The sequence below is a fragment of the Pelophylax lessonae genome (assembly GCF_965119305.1).
Source record: "Pelophylax lessonae genome assembly, chromosome: 13".
Lineage (NCBI taxonomy): Eukaryota > Metazoa > Chordata > Amphibia > Anura > Ranidae > Pelophylax > Pelophylax lessonae.
In genome coordinates, this window is record NC_138780.1 from 143149888 (window position 1) to 143169722 (window position 19835).

Consider the following 19835-nt stretch of genomic DNA (forward strand, 5'->3'; position numbering starts at 1 on the left):
CACTTTCATTTGGCAAAACAATTTCTAAAGACTGAGCAAATAAAGATAACTGGAATTCTCATATGATGAAGCATAATAGAGGTTCTATGCTTTTTCCATCTAAAATTACACAAATTTAAATATTTAAGTTCAGGTATTCTATAAAACCTTCAAGCCTCGCCCAGCCCCCTAACCTAATATGAGCTTCAAGCTCCCCAGCCCAGGTGCTTACTCTTCCTGATCGTGCCGGCCTCCTGCAGTGCTTACACCCTTTGTTCCTAAAGCTTATCTGTCCCTTACTGTGCTGTAACTCCCCATAGTTAAAGTTAGCCCATGAGTATGGCCCCATTCAAGTCTATAGGCAATTGTTGCGTAAGTGAGGGTAGCGCTGTACTAAATTTCAGAAAGAAAACTGTAAACATCGGAGAAGGTCATTGACGTTGGTAAGAGGTAAGTAGGCATGGATGATGGTGGGGGGGTATGAAACTAGATTAGATTAAGGGGCTGGGGGCTTTTGGTAAACCTGTTCCTTTACAAAGGAACTGACATCTGACAGAATGTTTTTTTTTTTTAATCTTACTGCATTCTCTGCATTAAGATAAAAAGCCTTCTGTGTGTAGCAGCCCCCATAACACCTATCTGAGGTCCCCCTCTGTCCGCTAGTTTCTCAGCCATCCAAGATTCTCCCTTCTGATTGGCCAAGACACAGCAGCATCACCATTGTCTGCCGCTACTGTCGATCAAAGTCGGCTAGCCAATCAGGGGAGATAGGGGACGTGGCCGGGTCAGGGCTCTGTGTCTGAATGGACTCAGGGAGCTGTGACTTGGCTCGGGTGTCCCCATACCAAGCTGTTTGCTGTGGGGGCACTGAACAGGAGAGAGGGGCAGGATCACAGAAGTGGGACCCAAGAAGGAGGATCTGGGCTGCTCTGTGCAAAACCACTGCACAGAGCAGGTAAGTATAACATGTTTGTTATTTTTGTAGGAAAAAACAAGACTTTACAATCACTTTAAATATAGGCAAGCACAGGGCAAAGCACTAGTCCCTATTATTGGCTGTGGTCTTCCTGCAGCTGGTAACTCATTGCTGACTTGCCATGTGTTGTTCTCCCCTGTGTCTCTGTGCGCAGGTGGACATTTTGGTAGAGGTAGAGATTTGCTTGTACTGGTCAGAGCCTCTAGCAAAGAGAACAGAGAGGAACTAATTAATAACATCACCAAATCCTACTCTAGATCAGAGCCAGTACTGCCTTAGATGTAATGCTGCAGTTTTACAGCTATGAGGCCAAATTCACAGGAGTGCTTAAGCACACTTACATGCCATACATTGATCTTTCTCAGGGTACTACATGAACACCATTAAGATTTCTGCAAATCTTTACTTTTTAAGTTCAAGTTCAAGTCCAAGAAGAAAAATGGCTTTAGCTATGTAGAATTAAAAGTTTTGATAGTTTCTTCCTGCACCAGAAATGGCAAAAATGTAATTCTGAAGCCAAATAATGCCCCCCACAAAACCACTGATCTACTATGTGCTTCTGATGGGTGCTTGGGTATAAAGGGTTTGTCATTCCCGGACCTGAAGCTGAAGGTCACACAACTTTCTCAGAGTGCTGTCTAAGCAGAAACAATTAACTGCTTGGAACAGACACACTGTAGAGGTTTAATAGGCCCGTTAAGTGCATTCTCTTTATGATGGAATGTAAAGTGAAGTTTCTCCTCTACTAGATACAGACTACCACGCATTTATGGAGTGTTATCACTGTATTAACTCAAAAGAGACTGGCAAGTAGAATAAACTGACCCTCATTCGGTGCTTTACTGACCTGTTAACAGGTTTAGATGTCACCCTTACGTGCAGGGATCTGAGTGCCAGGGATGCGAATTGCTGTTGGTTTCCAGCATGAGATAGAGCCATTTATACATTCAATTTGCATTTAATCACCTCATAATAATATCATTTGCATAACCGCTGGCGTGAGGCAAAGAACTTTATGACCATCCTTTTAATTGGGTTGCAATTCCCTCATGATCAAATGGCCAATAATGTGATAGATTTAAAAGTATGCTTGAGTTAAACTAGGAAATTGAGCTTGGAAGTACATAAAGGGTCATATGAAATCTGCAATCATAGACGAATGAGGCCCATGCATGACTACCTCTTTTTTTGAAAAGTTGATGTTAGCCCATGCATAGCCAAATTAAAACAGATTGTTTTTAAACTGAAAACATTTTTTCCCAAAATGTAGCAGAATAACGCTGACATCAAGAATCTATTCAAAATAGATAAATAATTTACCCAAATTAAGGGAAATGTACAGCCAAAGCTCGTTTGGCTGTACATCTATGGATCACAGGAGTGCAGTGCATTCTGCACTCCTGTGACCCATTTTCAGCAGAGAATGGGCTGAAGTCGGCTCCCTGCTGATGTCACAGAAGTCAGTCCAGGCACCACGTCATCATGACAATGGAAGTCGGGATCTGCCAGATGCCTGGACTGACACCCAACTCAGGCTCTCAGCGAACCACCGAGAGCCTGAGCCAGACGCTCTGCGCCCTTCTACAGCCCAGTGCACCAATGAGCGAGGAGGGGGCAGTGCGGAGAGCTGCTGACTGAGACTGTGGTGTTCGATCGCTCGGTTCTCAGTGCAGAGGCGCTGGGGGACAGATGCAGCATCAACGCTGCATCCACCTAGGTAAGTATAAACTTATGGCACTTTTCCACTGCAAGTACCGGCTCTGCTCTACTCTTCCCTCCTTGGCCCTGCTTGACCCAGTTTGCTTTTCCACTGCTGGTACCGCATGGTACGGTGTTGGAACGGTTCGGTACGGTATGGTATGGTTTGCTTTTCCACTTTTAGTACTAAAGTTAAGTGGGTGGGATAACAACGGGGTGGGTGGGATTCTCTGACCAATCAGTGGCTAGTAGTGACTGCATGCAAAGGATTGTGGGATATGGTACCAGGTATGGTACCTCTTGGAACCACAATCGAGTAGGTACTGTTTTTGAGAACCGTACCGTTCGGTTCCATGCAGTGGAAAATACGCCACCGTACCGAACCGTTCCTACACCATACCATGCGGTACCAGCAGTGGAAAAGCACAAAAACGAGCCGAACCGTTCGGTTCCATGCAGTGGAAAAGCGCCATATAAGAAACCAACAAACTTCTCTTTTAACCCTAAATCTGACCACATTAGGTTAATGTGCTAATCCGCTCAAGTGATTATAATTACTGGTGGAGCCTGGTGATCTGCATCCACCCCTGACTTTTTTTTTTTAAATTTATTTAGAAGTCAAGGAATTTTTACATAGCTATTCCAAAAGAGATACAAAGATATAAAATAATACAAAAGTATATCCTGACATAGCTAGTACAAAAAACAACTAGGTCTACTGGCTATAACGAAAAAAGAAACCTAACATGCCTTTAAAACCGGTACATAGTTTAGGATGAACAACTATGTTTTTTTGGCAAATTCCCTGAGCAACTTTCTGTTTTTATTAATTCAAAGTAAGAAAACGGTGCTCATTGAACATATAAAGAAGAAAGTACAGAAAAAGCATACGGAAGAATGGGATAGGCCCCTGGCTTCCTCTGTCTTGAATACTCGAACAGTTAGATTTCTGGCCATAATTCCCAACCTGTTCCTTTCCACCTGGGAGTTTTAGGTGTATCCACACACCTTTACATGTGCCAACAACTGCTGTATAATTCACCATAATATCCCTTAGTTGATGTAAAATAATTATACAGGAAGCAAAAAGGCGTTTTTCGTTTCTCCCTCACATTTCGTAATCAAAATACTATAGAATAAGGATTATGTTAGTTGTTTAGATGTACATAATGTTTGGGCAACCTAATTCGAAATTGTAAGTGAGAAATGCAAATGTTTGAAGTTTACCTTTTCCCCTGGATTTCCTAAACCTGGATTCCAGGTTCATTTTGAATATGGTGACTGGGCAGGCATTTAGGTGATGTTCACATCCCATGTCCAATCCCCAATACATGCGCATCACCAGCTGTTAAATGGCCCAGGCATGTGCAGTAGAAGACTTGCAGGATGATGTTTAAGCTACACCTGCACACATAATTTCCCCATGTATGCGCAGCATGGCCTTGGTATTGGTCATAGATGACAGCGCTGTAAAACTTTTGAATCACTCCTGTGTATGCCCAATATTGTCATGTATGTAGTGACCATCACTTAAAAAGTAATCGCTACTGTGCATGCATTAGATCTCACCACCCTATTGATGGCAGCATTGCGCACACAAAAATTACTTGGCTAACCTTGCCAGGCAACACTAACCACACATGTGCAGAGGTGTGGTATATTTCTATTAATGTGGCAGGGATATCTCTAGTCTTTGCGTCACTGGGTGTGGTGAGCTTGCAGCCACCTAGCAATAAACCAGTGGTGATGGCCTCTGAGTTTTCTGAAGAGTTCCGGAAACTTCCATACCTCTTGACATCTTCACTAAAGAGTATGCAACAGCAGTAATTATGAATGATTGTGTAGTTAACTAATCAGATCTCACTGCAGACTGCTCATTTTCGAAAGACGAAGTGCAGCTCTCTCACCAACCTCCATTATAGCTCACAAATAGAACTTGTCTGTGAATAGATACCTGTCCTAAATACAAAGGGGCTGCCCTAAAGAGTACCTGCTAAGAATCAGAATCCAATCTTTTAAAGATTAGCTGTCGGTATATTTGTTTTAACTCAAGAGTTTGGGATAAACAAGGTCAAACAAACAATGTAGGTTCCAGGTAAAAGTTGTCATAAACAATCAAACGTACTCAGTCCACCATTAAAAATTGACATAGTTTTGACCCCCTCAACTTGCACACCATGCCTTTTTAAATAGGGGTAGCATAGCAGTACAGTACCCAACAATTATACATCATAAGTAGAGTCCACATTTGTGTTAAAGAAGCAGTCTGTCCAGGACCAAATTCATGGGGGAAAGGCCAGGAGTATCCAACCAAGGAGACCATAGTGCGTTGAACTTTCCAGGGCTACCACGGTGTTGGGAAAATGTACTTTTCCAACCGTAGGGTATCCCCTATTTGAATAGTCCATTCTCGTAAGGTAGGAGGCTCTATCGCCTTCCAACAGCTTACGTGCCTGGAAGAGAGCCCTGGCTATAGCCTGTTTAGGGTTGTCCTCAATTGGAAAGTCATCTAGGATTCCCAGTATACAGGGCTTAGGGTCCATCTGGATATTGACCTGAAATGCCCTATCAAATGGTGGCCATGACACCCAACCAGTAAAGATGTAGCTTGGGACAATGCCACAAAAGGTAGGTAAGGTCTCCGTGGTCACTGGAGCACTTGGTACACTCGGTTCTCCCTTTCTCTTTGTCTATATTTGGTCTACCTAGAGTTGTTTTCTAAAGCAGAGTTCCAGCCTTTTCTGTGTTTATTAAAAGTCAGCAGCTACAAAAAGTGTAGCTTCTGACCTTTAATAAACACACACTCACCTGTCCCACGATCCAGCGATGCGGTCGCCTGAAGCCTCGGTTCTCTCCCTGGCGCCGGCATCACGAATGTGGGCACCCAGCTGTGACAGCTTGCGGCTTCATATCCAGGTGTTTACTTTTACTGCGCATACGCGAGTCGCGCTGTGCATCCTGAATGACTGGGCAATCTTCTGGGACCTGTGATGTGTCCCAGAAGATTGCAGGGAAGGAGGGAGAGAGGAGAACTTCCGCTTGAGCTGCCTAGGTGGCACGAGCAGAAGTGGGAGTGGGTACCTGTCAAAATTGGGTACCCCCTAAAATAAAAGACATGCCAAATGTGGCATATCAGGGGGTCAGGAGTCCTTAAAGCAGAACTTCCACTTTTGGGTGGAACTCCACTTTAATACATTTAGTATATTTTTGTATATTTATATTTTTTCCTTACATCTGCAGGGCATATATACACAGATAGACCCTTCTTTTCAAAATAGGGATAGTTGGAAGGCTGAATCTGAAACGGATACAACTGGACACTTACATATCAACACAAAAATAAAACAAAATATCCGAAAACTGCAACAAAGGACAAGCACAAACTTTAAAAACCATGATAAGCAATACCCCAAAAATAAGCAAGCTCCCAAAAATTTCAAGATGCATACTCAAGAAATGAACCCCATATTGCGCAGAGATTGACCCCATATTGCACAGAGATTGACCACATAGTCAAAGTCTTGACATGCTTTGGTAGTGTAGTGCACCCTGAGCTGTACCTGGTGTTGGATAAGAGCAGAAGATCTCGGGAGCTGCACATCAGAACATCATCAGACCAAGACCTGCTGTGTGTAGACAAGTAGCAGTCTTAGCCTGGGCCGCTGCCAGGCCGCGCAATCAACGCATTTCACTCCGCCCACTGGAGCTCTATTCAGACCTGAGTGTTAGCGCAGCACATTTGTTTTTTAGTGGAGCGTTTTTTTGAGCAGCACCATTCAGCCTCCCTCCGCTACAAAAACTTACCAAAGAAGCTCATGTTCCAAATTGTGGCACAGAGCTGGGAGCATTTGACATTGCCATTTTTGTCACGATTGTAGCACGTTTTGTCATTTGACAATCACGGGAAAATCATCCCACGTTTTGGGGTGCCTTCAAGAAATGTCATCGCAAATGCGTTATGCCTGCATTCCGGATTGCTCAGGTGTGAATGGAGCTTTAGTGTCTGTGGTATAAAGTCCCTCATTCAAGGATCATTCTGGAAGAATGCATTTTTGGATAAAAACTTTTATGCATTCATAGAGAATATACTGTACGTTATGAGGAATATTTGCCAATTTTTTATTCTGTAAAATCAGAAAAAAAGCAGCGAATGTTGCTGGAAGCTTTGAAATGAAAGCTTAAAAGAGCTACATCTAGACGGAAACCAGTCAAACTTAGTGGATAAGCCACATATTCCACAAATACAGTATCTCACAAAGTGAGTACACCCCTCGCATTTTTGTAAATATTTTATTATATCTTTTCATGTGACAACATTGAAGAAATTACACTTTGCTACAATGTAAAGTAGTGAGTGTACAGCTTGTATAACAGTGTACATTTGCTGTCCCCTCAAAATAACTCAACACACAGCCATTAATGTCTAAACTGCTGGCAACAAAAGTGAGTACACCTCTAAGTGAAAACGTCTAACTTGGGCCCAATTGGCCTATTTCCCTCCCTGGTGTCATGTGATTCATTAGTAATTCAAGGTCCCAGGTGTGAATGCAGGTGTGTTAAATTCTGTGTTATCGCTCTCACTCACTCACTCATACTGGTCACTGGAAGTTCTACATGGCACCTCATGGCAAAGAACTCTCTGAGGATCTAAAAAAAAGGATTGTTGCTCTACACAAAGATGGCCTAGGCTATAAGATGATTGTCAAGACCCTAAAACTGAGCTGCAGCACAGTGGCCAAGACCATACAGCAGTTTAATGGGGCAGATTCTACTCTGAACAGGCCTCGCCATGGTCGAGCGAAGAAGTTGAATGCATGTGCTCAGCATCATATCCAGAGGTTGTCTTTGGGAAATAGACATATGAGTGCTGCCAGCATTGCTGCAGAGGTTGAAGGGATAGGGGGGTCAGCCTGTCAATGCCCAGACCATACGCCGCACACTGCATCAAATTGGTCTGCATGGCTGTCGTCCCAGAAGGAAGCCTCTTGTAAAGATGATACACAAGAAAGCCCGCAAACAGTTTGCTGAAGACAAGCAGACTAAGGACATGGATTACTGGAACCATGTCCTGTGGTCCGATGAGAGACCAAGATAAACTTATTTGGTTCAGATGGTGTCAAGCGTGTGTGGCGGCAACAAGGTCAGGAGTACAAAGACAAGTGTGTCTTGCCTACAGTCAAGCACGGTGGTGGGAGTGTCATGGTCTGGGGCTGCATGAGTGCTGCCGGCACTGGGGAGCTACAGTTCATGGAGGGAACCATGAATGCCAACATGTACTGTGACATACTGAAGCAGAGCATGATTCCCCCTCCCTTCGGAGACTGGGCTGAAGGGCAGTATTTCAACTTAATGACCCCCAAACACACCTCCAAGATTACCACTTACTTGCTATAGAAGCTGAGGGTAAAGGTGATGGACTGGCCAAGCATGTCTCCAGACCTAAACCCTATTGAGCATCGGTGGGGCATCCTCAAACAGGAGGTGGAGGAGCTCGAACATCCACCAGCTCTGTGATGTGGTTATGGAGGAGTGGAAGAGGACCCCAGTGGCAACCTGTGAAGCTCTGGTGAACTCTATGCCCAAGAGGGTTAAGACAGTGCTGGAAAATAATGGTGGCCGCACAAAATATTGTCACTTTGGGCGCAAATTTCCACTTGGGGATCGCTTTTGTTGCCAGCAGTTTGGACATTAATGGCTGTGTTGAGTTGTTTTGAGGGGACCGCATATTTCCACTGTTATACAAGCTGTACACTCACTAATTTACATTGTAACAAAGTGCAATTTCTTCAGTGTTGTCACATGAAAAGAAATAATAAAATATTTATAAAAATGTGAGGGGTGTACTCAACTTTTTGAGATACTGTATCTACCATATAGTCTACAAACGTATCTTAAAATGTATTTTTGGGATCAAGGGGTGATATATTTTATGACTAGTTACCATAGTTTTTAATGTTTGTGTTTGTTCTTTAGTACAATAAACCATTTTGTGGGAAGTGATTTGCAGTTTTCAGATATTTAATTTTTTGTATGTTCTTCATCATTTTTTATTATTATCCTGATCATGTTTATTTTTTGTGGATTATTGGAGTTTAGAAGATGGGCTTTTTTTTGCCCTTGTTATATAAATACTGTGGATTCCATATCATTCTTTTCATTTTTTACCATTTCCTCATTTGTTTTTTTTTTTACCTAGTATGAATATAACCAGAATATAACCCTTATAGTATGTTGGTATTTGAAACATTACATTCAGTAAACTTTTGTTTCAGTCTATAAAACCAAATTACGTTTTTACCCTTTTGATGCTCATAATTGGTTGTCATTTAGGAACTGTGTCCTTAGTTTCCATTAGACCATCACACCAGTACAATGTGGGGACCATATTTCCTTTCTTCTAATAAAATCTGGATTAAAAAAATAAAAATAAAATATACCCAGAGACTAAGCTAATTGTCCTTTCTTTTCATTTTAAATGTAAACCATTCGTAGAGACTCACTGAAACCATTCTGTTTTCCTTGTTTATTTTACATGTCTTGAGGTCGTCTTTTCATCTAAAACAGATTTCTATAAGAAGGTGTTTAAATAGTTTACAATACTGATTAAAAGGGTTCAAATCTTTTTAAGCTGGTTATTCCATTTTAGCATGATTTTATGTTTTTTTTTTTTTTTTTTCTTTCTATTCTCCCATTAGAGCTGCACGATTCTATATAAAATGAGAAACCTACTTTTTTTTTTTACTTAGAATAAAGATTCTAAGCTTGCTTTAAAGGCACCCGAGCCAAGTCATAGCTCCCTTTGTCTTTTCAGACACGGAGCCGCGGCTCGGCCCTGCCCCCTCTCTCTCCTGATTAGCTGAATGATTTTGATTCACAGCAGCGGAAGCCAATCACGCTGCACTGCAGTGAGGAGGGGAGTCCCAGGCAAATTAGACACTCCTGCAACATTGCTTGATAAAGACGAGCTTATTATCTTAATACATAGAATGCATTAAGATAAAAAAAAAACCTTCTGCCTTTACAATCCCTTTAAAGATTTACAACCCCTGAACATTAGGTTATAAAACAATAAAAAAAAGACATAATAGTCTCTGCTTCAATCAAATTTAAAGAAATGTAATAAAAAAATGTGTAAAGAAATAAAATAAAATTACCATTAAGTTCTATCAGGGTCTTTTTTTTAATAGTACTCGCCGATACCAATTTACTGATACCTACCCCAACTTTTTTGTTACATTTCAGCTGTCAGCAATAGTACAAAGCATTGAAAAGTTATTTTACAAATGAAACCATTTTTTTTAAATTTTGCGTTTTTTTTTTTTTAAATGTGAGACGTGTAAATATATGTTAAAGGTGTAAAAATAAAAATGAAAAAAGCAAACAAAAAAAAAAAGTTTTAATTAATGGTTTATAAAATAGAAGTAAATAAATAATCAGCTGGAATATTTTAAATACATGTTAATAAGGCTGGTTAGAATAAATTAAGAGTTAATAAGGGGGTAAACAGAGGAACAATTTGATAAAAACCAAGGTTTTTAAATTGACTTCGTTTGCAGGCCGATGTTCATCCCTTTTATCTGGAAATAAAGAGAAAGATACAATTGTTTCTTTTTATCTCTTTCAGCGCTGAGCGATATTGTTGATATACATTGCTGGCTGCTTTTTTTTTTTTGACAGCTGTGAGCAGGGAACTGAACTGCTCTGCACTTGTTGCATGAATCCTGGAAATGCTGGATTAAGATCGTGTGGGTGGGTTGAGTTGAGGTTGCAGTTTTCTAACAAAAGTGCAGTTCTATCCATTGTTGCACTTGGACAATGAAAACACACGTCTTCTTGCTGTGGAAACAAACCATGGACAACACTGATAAATTAGGACTTGGGGTTCCTATCTGATCTTCATGCATAGAAATGTGGTTTTCCCCAGCTGCATATAATATACATTGCATCAGCTTTACACCTCAATAGATAATGTTCCCCCATTTTACCAGTTTCAGTGTTTATTACTTTTGAAAGCACATAATTTTTGTTCTCTGGTGACTATTTTAAAACTTTATAGCAAACCAGCTGGGTAAATATTTTTAGATGTTTATATTCTTAAAGATGAATTTCTAGTATGCATACTTTATACATAGTTAGGTTGGTCCATCTTGAACAAGTGTAACTGAGTACATACCATACCTGACCTATGCCCATTAGAAGCTGGAAATCACTAGACACCCCTCTACTCCAGTGATCTCCATTTGCTTCCAGGTCTCGTCCCGAGTGGCTGCCCTGCTGCAATGTGAACACAGGTGTCACCATCCACCATTCCACCTCATCCAATCAAACACTTTGTCGAAAACATTTTATTGAAATAGAACATCATACAGGAAATAAAAACATAGCAGGCATACAGGAAAACGCCTGAAAGTAAGCAAAATACAGTCATGGTGTACAATTAGAAATACAAAAGTCAGCCTTAGATGACACAGAAAACCAGATGTATCTATACCGGATTTTGTAGAAAATAAACAAAAGAAAAGAAAAACCATGGAGATTGTAGATGAATGGGATACGAGATGAAGGGTCAGGCACTTGTAGTGACCGCCTAAAGGTGAAAGCCGGGATGATAAGGCTAAAACTGTACATCTGCAGGGTCCCCCGGACTCCGACACCCCCATAGGAGAACTTGCTGTGCCAGGGGGCGGGGGGCTCCACGCTATGCAATCAAACACTTTGCATTGATTCAGAAAATGCAAAGTATCCTGTGAATGGTGACTTTGCTGAGTGGCCGACCTGTATTCAGAATGCTTCAGGGCAACCATTGAGCACGGTAACCAGAAGCAAGTGGAGATGACTGGAGTAATGGTGTCTACTTCAGTGATTTCTAGCTTCCAGGGGCATCAGCCATGTTTGGGTATATGCACAGCTACATTGGTCCAAGCTAGACCAATGTAACTACAGTATATAGAAAATATCCAAACCTGGAATTCTTCCTTAAAGTGGATCTACAGCCAAACCTTATTTAGTTTGGATTGATTGATAAGGGTTGGAATGTGTGTCCGATTACTGTCTGTGTCTCCATTGGAGAGATTCACCCACTTTGTCTTGGTGATCATTGTCCGCAATGTGGTGGCAAATCTAAAATGTTATGCTTCTTAGCAGTAGAGCACCGTGTACACTCAAAAACAAGTCAGCAGTGACAACTCTCCATATTTCTTTTATGACCAGTTCCCTTTAAAGGACTTCAGGAAGTAGCATTTTCATCGAATCCCCACAAAACCTAGCCCTGGTTTAATTTTGGGAAAAACATTTCTGTTAGAAGAAACAATTGTCTGGATTGCCTAGATACCTTTAACAGTTTGGTATGTAAGAAACGGTGCAAAATATTAGAATTTGTGAGTGGGTTATTTTTATTCCTAAACATTTTCTTGCCGTGTATATTTGAACCAGGAATAATAAAAAAAAAAAAAAAAAACTTTCACAATGCAGTTTAAGCTTCATCTGTTCTGCATTGCCATTTAGCTTTACAGTATGTAGTGGAGAGAAATGGCAAAACTCAAACTTATCAAGATGTCAATTGCAGGTCTGTGTATTTTTCTCACATTGGGTAAAGAAAATATTCGTTATTTATTAGCTCCTACAATTGTATTTTCCTTTAGACATTTATACTAATATTTTCTATTGTATATGATGGTTATTTTTTCTTTCTTTCTTATCTTTCCATAGGACCAGGAAGAAAATAAAGGCGCTACAAGCTGGCCAGAATTTTACATTGATGAATTAAATTCTATGGCTGCTGTAAGTACTCTCTTAAAGCATGTAATTGCAGGTCATCCGCACAGATTTACTGAAGCTCAAAACCAATATTTCACTGCATGCCCATGTGAATTGAATTAATCTTTGTACATTGGGCACCCAGCTGCCTTAGTGCTTACCTGAGATCTGACGCCTTTTACACTAAAATACCCGATGCAAAGTTCACCTGTCGCTGCCTGCAAATCTTCTGCACCAGAATCATGCTGGCCATTTTCCCTAGTAGGCATTTTGCCAGCTATTGAAAATAATGGTATTTCATCAGCCTTGGCACAACAAAGCAGATTTCAAATGGAACACGCATTTAGCTATAATATTATAGCCGTATTCCTTAAAGTGAAATTCCTGGTTAACAGGTTAATACACAGTTGCAGTTCACGTTTACTGTTTTACCTGACAAAGGAATTGTAATTCTGGATAGCTGTCAGTCTTACGATTAACACTTGTCTTCTGCACTGCCCAGGCAGGGTTGTGGATAAGGGGGTACCACCGGATCTATGGGGCCCAGGCCTGCAGGGGGGTCCAGTCAGCTGGGTAAATTGGATGTAGACAAGGGAGGGTGATCAGCATGGCAGGGGGGCAATTACTGGACTTTGTCCACCTTTATGGCTCTCTCTGCAGAAGCTGCATGCAGGCTACTTCTCCTCCCCCCTCCTGCCAGCTTTCAGCTGCTGCAGGGCCAGCCGTACAGGGGATCGATTCCAGTAATTGCCCCCCCCCCCCCCCCGCTGCACCAATCACCCTCCCTGTGCACCGTACTTTCCCCTCTGCTGCCCAGCCCCCACACGTGCCCTTCCCTACCCGTGCAGTGCTGCTAGCTTTCCTCCTCCTCCTTCCCACCAACAGCTACAAGCACACAATAGGATCCTTCAGGAAGGAGAGTGTGAATGAGAGATCTATACATTTGCCCAGCCACGCAAAACAGCGTAGATTGCTTAATCTTCTGCTAGCAGCTATTGTATGCTGGCGGCTGGCACCAGCATTTTGTCAGCATACCCAAACAGTGACTGCAGCTGATTGGCTGCAGTCACTGTTCAGCCCAACTTTTTTTTTTATCCTGCCCCTTTTGATATCATAATTAACTTGTTGTTGAGCTGGTTGGTATTGGCAGGGCCACCCGCAGCTTAAATTTGAGCCTCATATGGCCAGCCGAAGTCTTTTTTTTCTTGGTGGCATATTCAACACCTGGTTGGCTGCTACTGCTAACCCTTCCTCCCCCAGTTCCCAAAGTCAAATCCACATTTTTTATTTTTTTTTTTTTTTTTTTTACGAACTGCATTTAAAAATACATCTCAATATGTTTAAAAAGATGCACAACTGCATTACTCCCACCCCCCCCTTTTTTTTTTTCTTACCCCCCCCCCCCTCTTACCTTTTTATTACCTGGGTTATCCAAAAAAATATACTTGCAATTCAGCAGTGTTCTGTAGGGATCCACCATGCTGCCATCATCTTCTGTGATGTCAATGGGAGCAGATGGGTCTCTTCCGTGCACTTGCAGCTTGCTCCCCAATGACATGCATTAGCCACGGCGAGTCATCATACCATACCATGCCATTGCACATGCACAGCAGGGTACCCCAAGCCCTCCCAGAATGCATGATTGCGGACTACAGCAATATCATTCTTATTTAGGTAAAAAAAACTGGAAATGCGGGAAAGGTTACCCAAGAAAGGAAAAAATAATTCTGGCTTCTTTAATCTCCCCTTGTTTAATTATCATCTATCCTGTATAAATTCTTCAGTCGTCATGGTTGTACTCTGTGTTCCAGTGTTGTTGCCTGTTATGTTTGTCACCAAATTAATTGCTCCTTGGTAAATTTATATAAATACAGTAAAAAATGTATACAAAAAAAAAATTCTAAATGAAAGATGGCAGGAGGGTAGGGGTATAATAATAGAAAGTGGATGGGGGATGGTGATGGTTTGCTTTAACTGATGTATTTTTATAATTATCTAGAGTTTAGCTTTACTTCAGCCTAAATAAATGTGAAGTTCCCAGGATAGTGTCCTTGTAACAGAAACAAACCACAATTCATGCAATTCCCATCTGCACTTATTGTGACGAATGTGTCGTGTTTTTTCATCACACGCTATGCTTTTGTGCTCTCTCCATTATCTCAGAAGATTGAATGGGTGTCAGTGATAACGGTAATATGAGGGGGGGACCATGCCAGGGTGAGGCAATGGTGGCATGGCACAGCTGTCAAGCAACTGCAGTATGGAAATTTGCCAGGTGCATACTCCAGATAGAATAAATATCTCCCCTCATCCCTCAAGATAATGAAAACAAAATGGAGAGCGAATGAAAGGAGCAGTTGTTTCACCCTCCCGTGTCCAGCACATTGCGAGGAGTGTGCTGCAGACAGCTGAAGATTCTCAAGTAATGTCAGTGCTTTCTCTGTGCTGATGGTATGGCAGTGCTTGCTGGAAGAGTGGCCTGATGGTGTCCATGCGTTCTGTTTACAGAATGGTATGCTGTTCATGTGAACACTTGGATAGGTGAAGTCTGTAGTCTATTATCTATATGGAGGAGACTGGCTAAACACTCCTTGTGATGGTAAATTCTCAGGAGATAGAATGGTGAATGGCTAAAAAAAAAATCAGCAAGTCACTGGAAATTTGGTCTACTAATAGCAGCTATGATGATTGTGTGATCAGCCAAAATGTATCTAATTTTGACAATGATAATCTTTGTTTACCCTTTAGTGGCGGTGCACACATATGCGATGTCAGACATCGCATGTGATTCGAAGCGCACTGCTCTGAAAATCATATGCGGTGTATGTGCGTTGCGAATTCAGCCATACAGATTGTATGGCTGAATTTGTATCACATTCAGTCCAAAGTGGCACAGGATGTTTTTTTTGGTCCGCACCAGAATTGGATCGCATGGGTGTTCACACCTTTTCCATTTGATTCATGTCCGAATTGACATGCAAACTGACCTGGGGGTCGTTAACTATGTATTGACACCCCCAGCGATATAGTGAACTGCCTGCGAGTCGAGTGCGATGCAGGCACCCGCAGTGGATTTGCAGGGTTCTCGCATCGCATATGTATGAACCGGCTCTGAATGTACATGTACCGTACATTACAATATTCCAGACAGGGTCCCTTCTTCAAATAGAGAGAGAGTGAGACCACTGACAAGTAAAGTGAATAATTATCTCATTACAAAGGCATCTGAAAGTGGGTGGGATATTTTGGGCAGCAAGTGAGCATGCTGTTCCTGAAGTTGATGTTTTAAAAGCAGGAAAAAAAATGGGCAAGCGAAAGGATTTGAGCGACTTTGTCAAGAACCAGATTGTAATGGCTGGGTGACAGGGTCAGAGCAACTCCAAAACTGTAATTTTTGTGGGATGTTTCCAGTCTGCAATGGTTGAGAACTACTAACATTGGTCCAAGGAAGAAAAACCTGCGATACGGTCATGGGCAGCCAAGGGTCATTGATGCACATGGGGTGTGAGGGCTGACCCGTGTAGCCTGATCCAATAGAGGCGCTACTGTAGCTCAAATTGCTAAAAAAGTTAATGCTGGTTCCAATAGAAGGTGTCACAGGACAAACTGCAATGCATGGTGTGTTCTATTAGGCTGCGTAGGCACAACCAGGTCAAGATGTCATATTGACTCTTGTCCACAGCCAAAAGCACCTACAAAAGGCATGTGAGCATCAGAACTGGACCATGGAGCAGTGGAAGGTGGCCTGGTCTGATGAATTACATTTTCTTTTGCATCATTGTGGATGGCAAGGTGCATGTGTGTCACTTACCTGGAGAAGAGATGGCACCAGGATGCACTATGGGAAGAAGGCAAGCCGATGGAGGCTTAAAAGATCAGCTACTGATGGCTTCCAGATACCAAAGCATACCTTCGGTTATCTAGTGACGTCCATGCCTCCAATGGTTTGTTGTTTTGGTGGCATAAGGGGGACCTACCCAATATTAGCTACTTGCTGACCATATACTGAAGTTTTACTGCTTCAGTGCGACCTAGCTGCGCAGAATCATGTGTATATATACGTGATTCTTCATTTTCGAGTAGGGAGCGCCCGGCTGTGCTGTCACTAGCTCCAGTACATGCCGATCAGTAGTTCCCGCCAATGAATCATGGCCTGGAACCCACCAAACATCAGAGCAAGTGACAGGAGAGAGCTTTGTGTATGTAAACAACACAAAGCTCACTTGTGACAGCGGTCTCCCAGTGTCATTAGTACAGGGTCAGCGTATATTTTTAGCACTAATTACTGTAATAGTGTCACCTGAGTGGCAGTTAGCCAGTTCCTACAAAGTGTCAGTGTCAGATTGCCTGCCCACCCACTGTAAGTCGCTGATCACCGCCATTACTAGTATTAAAAAAATAAAAATTCCAGTATAAATTGTTTGTAGACGCTATAACTTTCACGCAAACCAACCAATTTACACTTATTGGGATTTTTTTTTTACCAAAGACATATAACGGAATACATTTTGGTATAAATGTATGACGAAATTTGCAGTAGAGAAAAAAAAAAAAAAAAAATATATAATATATATATATATATATATATATATATATATATATATATATATTATAATAAAAAAAATTGTATTTGTTTATAGCGCAAGAAAATAAAAAACCCAGTGGTGATCAAATACCACAAAAAGAAAGCTCTATTTGTGGGGGGGATTATATACATTTTGTTTGCATACTACATTGCATGGCCACCAAATCGGCAGTTGAAGTAACGCGGTGCCAATTAGCATAGTCATGAAGGGGGGTAAAACCTTCCGGTGCTGAAGTGGTTAGGTGGGTGGCCATAATGTTATGGCTGATCGGTGTATATTAAAAGAAATAAAAGTAACAATGGCAGTCACTGTGCAATAAAATTTTTTTCCCCAAACTCTGTTTTAAGCTAGCCAGCAAAAAACATAAGTAATCTTTTTCAGTTATTTGGGTTAAATAGTTGCATTTTTGTGCGTGTGTTTGCATATAATAATTTATTTCATTTTTTTAGTAAAGTAGTTATGAGTTCAAACCAGTGTCAGATTATTTGCCAATGTTCTTGTTTGTAAGATTCCTTTACTATCTGCCCAAAGGATGGTGGAAAATGATAAGAAATGAACCTGATGGAAAACCAGGCACCCTTCCCTGCTCTATCCACAAAAAAACCCCAAAAAACTTTTACATCCTTCTTGTGCATGTAAATGTCATACTTAATCAGTAGGTTTGGAAACTCAGTGTGGACATTTTTTTGCTCATCCTATGTCCAGGGTGGCACGAGATAATGAACCCGTGACTAGTAATAGAAGCACATTGGAGTAAGGGATTACCAAGATTGCGATGCTGGAAATCTTGTAGTATTATCACTAAGACAGCGTGGGAGGGGAGAGTTGCTTCCTGCACAGCTGGCTTCGTTTAGCTGATAAGAGTTACAGAAAATTGTAATTTGCTAAATAAGAAAATTTAAGTGGTATAATTATTAGATTATTCTTCAAATTGTCTAGTAGTACAGTCAACTCTGCTATCTTTTCTTGTTTCGTGATTTGCTAAAGGGCAGCTTTTGATCAAGTCCTATTTTATCTCATATAAATCAAATACAAGAAAAATTTCCGCGCTAATGAAATGAAAAAAATTGGTAATAAATGTTAGCAGCCAACACAAAATCAACCAACAATGACTCAAATAGATATTAAAACATAAAGTGTAGCGCTAAAAACAATAAATGATTATAACAAAATTATTAAATTATTAAAGAATAGTGTCCAACTGAATGGAAAAACTATTAATCACAATAGTGAAGGGGAGATAGTGTCCAATTGATAAAGTCCCAAAAACAGATTGATCTGAAATCAAATCCAAAAACATGCAAGATAATCCAAAAGGGGGAGGTTTCTTCCCATGGCACCAAGGGTATGTGAAGGAAGGGGCACACCTCAGTGATGAAGTAAAAGCAGCAGCTTACCAAATTTCCATGGCTGATCAACTTAATGACTCAGCCTCTCCCAGCTATATAATCAAGGCCACTGGAGATCTGATGTTACATGGATGCTTTATTCCAAAATAAACCACTTCTCAGGATTCATGGGATCAAAGCAGGAAAGGAGCGCTTCTCAGTATTTCTCATCGATCATGAATTGAAATATGAAAGGAAAAAGAAAGCAAGGCCCATAGCGTGATCCCGTTTAAAAATAACAATCTTGTTTATTAAAAAGGTACTCACAATATAGCATAGGCTTCCAGGCATATATACAATAGTTGTACAAGGGATGGATATGCGGCGTCCCGCAGACTGTCCCAGGTAGCACAGTAGTAGAGGCCGGCGAAAGATTCAAGGGGCGTGTGGACGTTGCGTCTGGAGTCGCCAACGTTTCGTCTCAATAGACTTCGTCTGGACGCCCAGACGAAGTCTATTGAGACGAAACGTTGGCGACTCCAGACGCAACGTCCACACGCCCCTTGAATCTTTCGCCGGCCTCTACTACTGTGCTACCTGGGACAGTCTGCGGGACGCCGCATATCCATCCCTTGTACAACTATTGTATATATGCCTGGAAGCCTATGCTATATTGTGAGTACCTTTTTAATAAACAAGATTGTTATTTTTAAACGGGATCACGCTATGGGCCTCGCTTTCTTTTTCCTTTCATATTTCAATTTATGATCGATGAGAAATACTGAGAAGCGCTCCTTTCCTGCTTTGATCCCATGAATCCTGAGAAGTGGTTTATTTTGGAATAAAGCATCCATGTAACATCAGATCTCCAGTGGCCTTGATTATATAGCTGGGAGAGGCTGAGTCATTAAGTTGATCAGCCATGGAAATTTGGTAAGCTGCTGCTTTTACTTCATCACTGAGGTGTGCCCCTTCCTTCACATACCCTTGGTGCCATGGGAAGAAACCTCCCCCTTTTGGATTATCTTGCATGTTTTTGGATTTGATTTCAGATCAATCTGTTTTTGGGACTTTATCAATTGGACACTATCTCCCCTTCACTATTTTATCTCATGCCTGCTAAGCAAAATGTTAAAATCCTACTCATAGACATTAGGTGGTCATTTCCTTATACAGTACTAGAAATAAAGTATGTCCAAACCTGATTAGTTTGGATAATAATAATTAAAAAAAAAAAAAAAAAACTGTGCTAATAACCATAGCAGATCCACAACTCTGTTGTAGCAGAATGGAAATTTTCAGACTTCAGTCCTTCATTTTCACTGTCGGTTAACAGAGGAGTGAAGCATGCTTCTAATGCCTCATGCACACAGGGCGTTTTTGCAGCTACTTTCAGGAGCGTCAGACGTTTTTTTTTTTTTTTTGCAGCTTAAAAACGCCCCTCCATGTTATCTTATGGCCTCATGCACACACAGACGTTTTTGAAGCTGTAAGTGGCATAGACGTTTTCAA

At 41.3% G+C, this 19835-nt stretch overlaps 1 protein-coding gene across 2 annotated transcripts in view; it reads left to right on the top strand.

Annotated features, from left to right (window-relative positions):
• The window catches only part of DAAM1 (dishevelled associated activator of morphogenesis 1), a 188778-nt gene that overhangs the window by 60399 nt on the left and 108544 nt on the right, over positions 1 to 19835 (top strand). For both annotated transcript variants that reach the window (XM_082275428.1, XM_082275429.1), the window contains exon 4: positions 12362 to 12433. In XM_082275428.1, coding sequence (XP_082131554.1) covers positions 12362 to 12433 — 72 coding nt within the window. The remainder of the gene's footprint in view (positions 1 to 12361; positions 12434 to 19835) is intronic.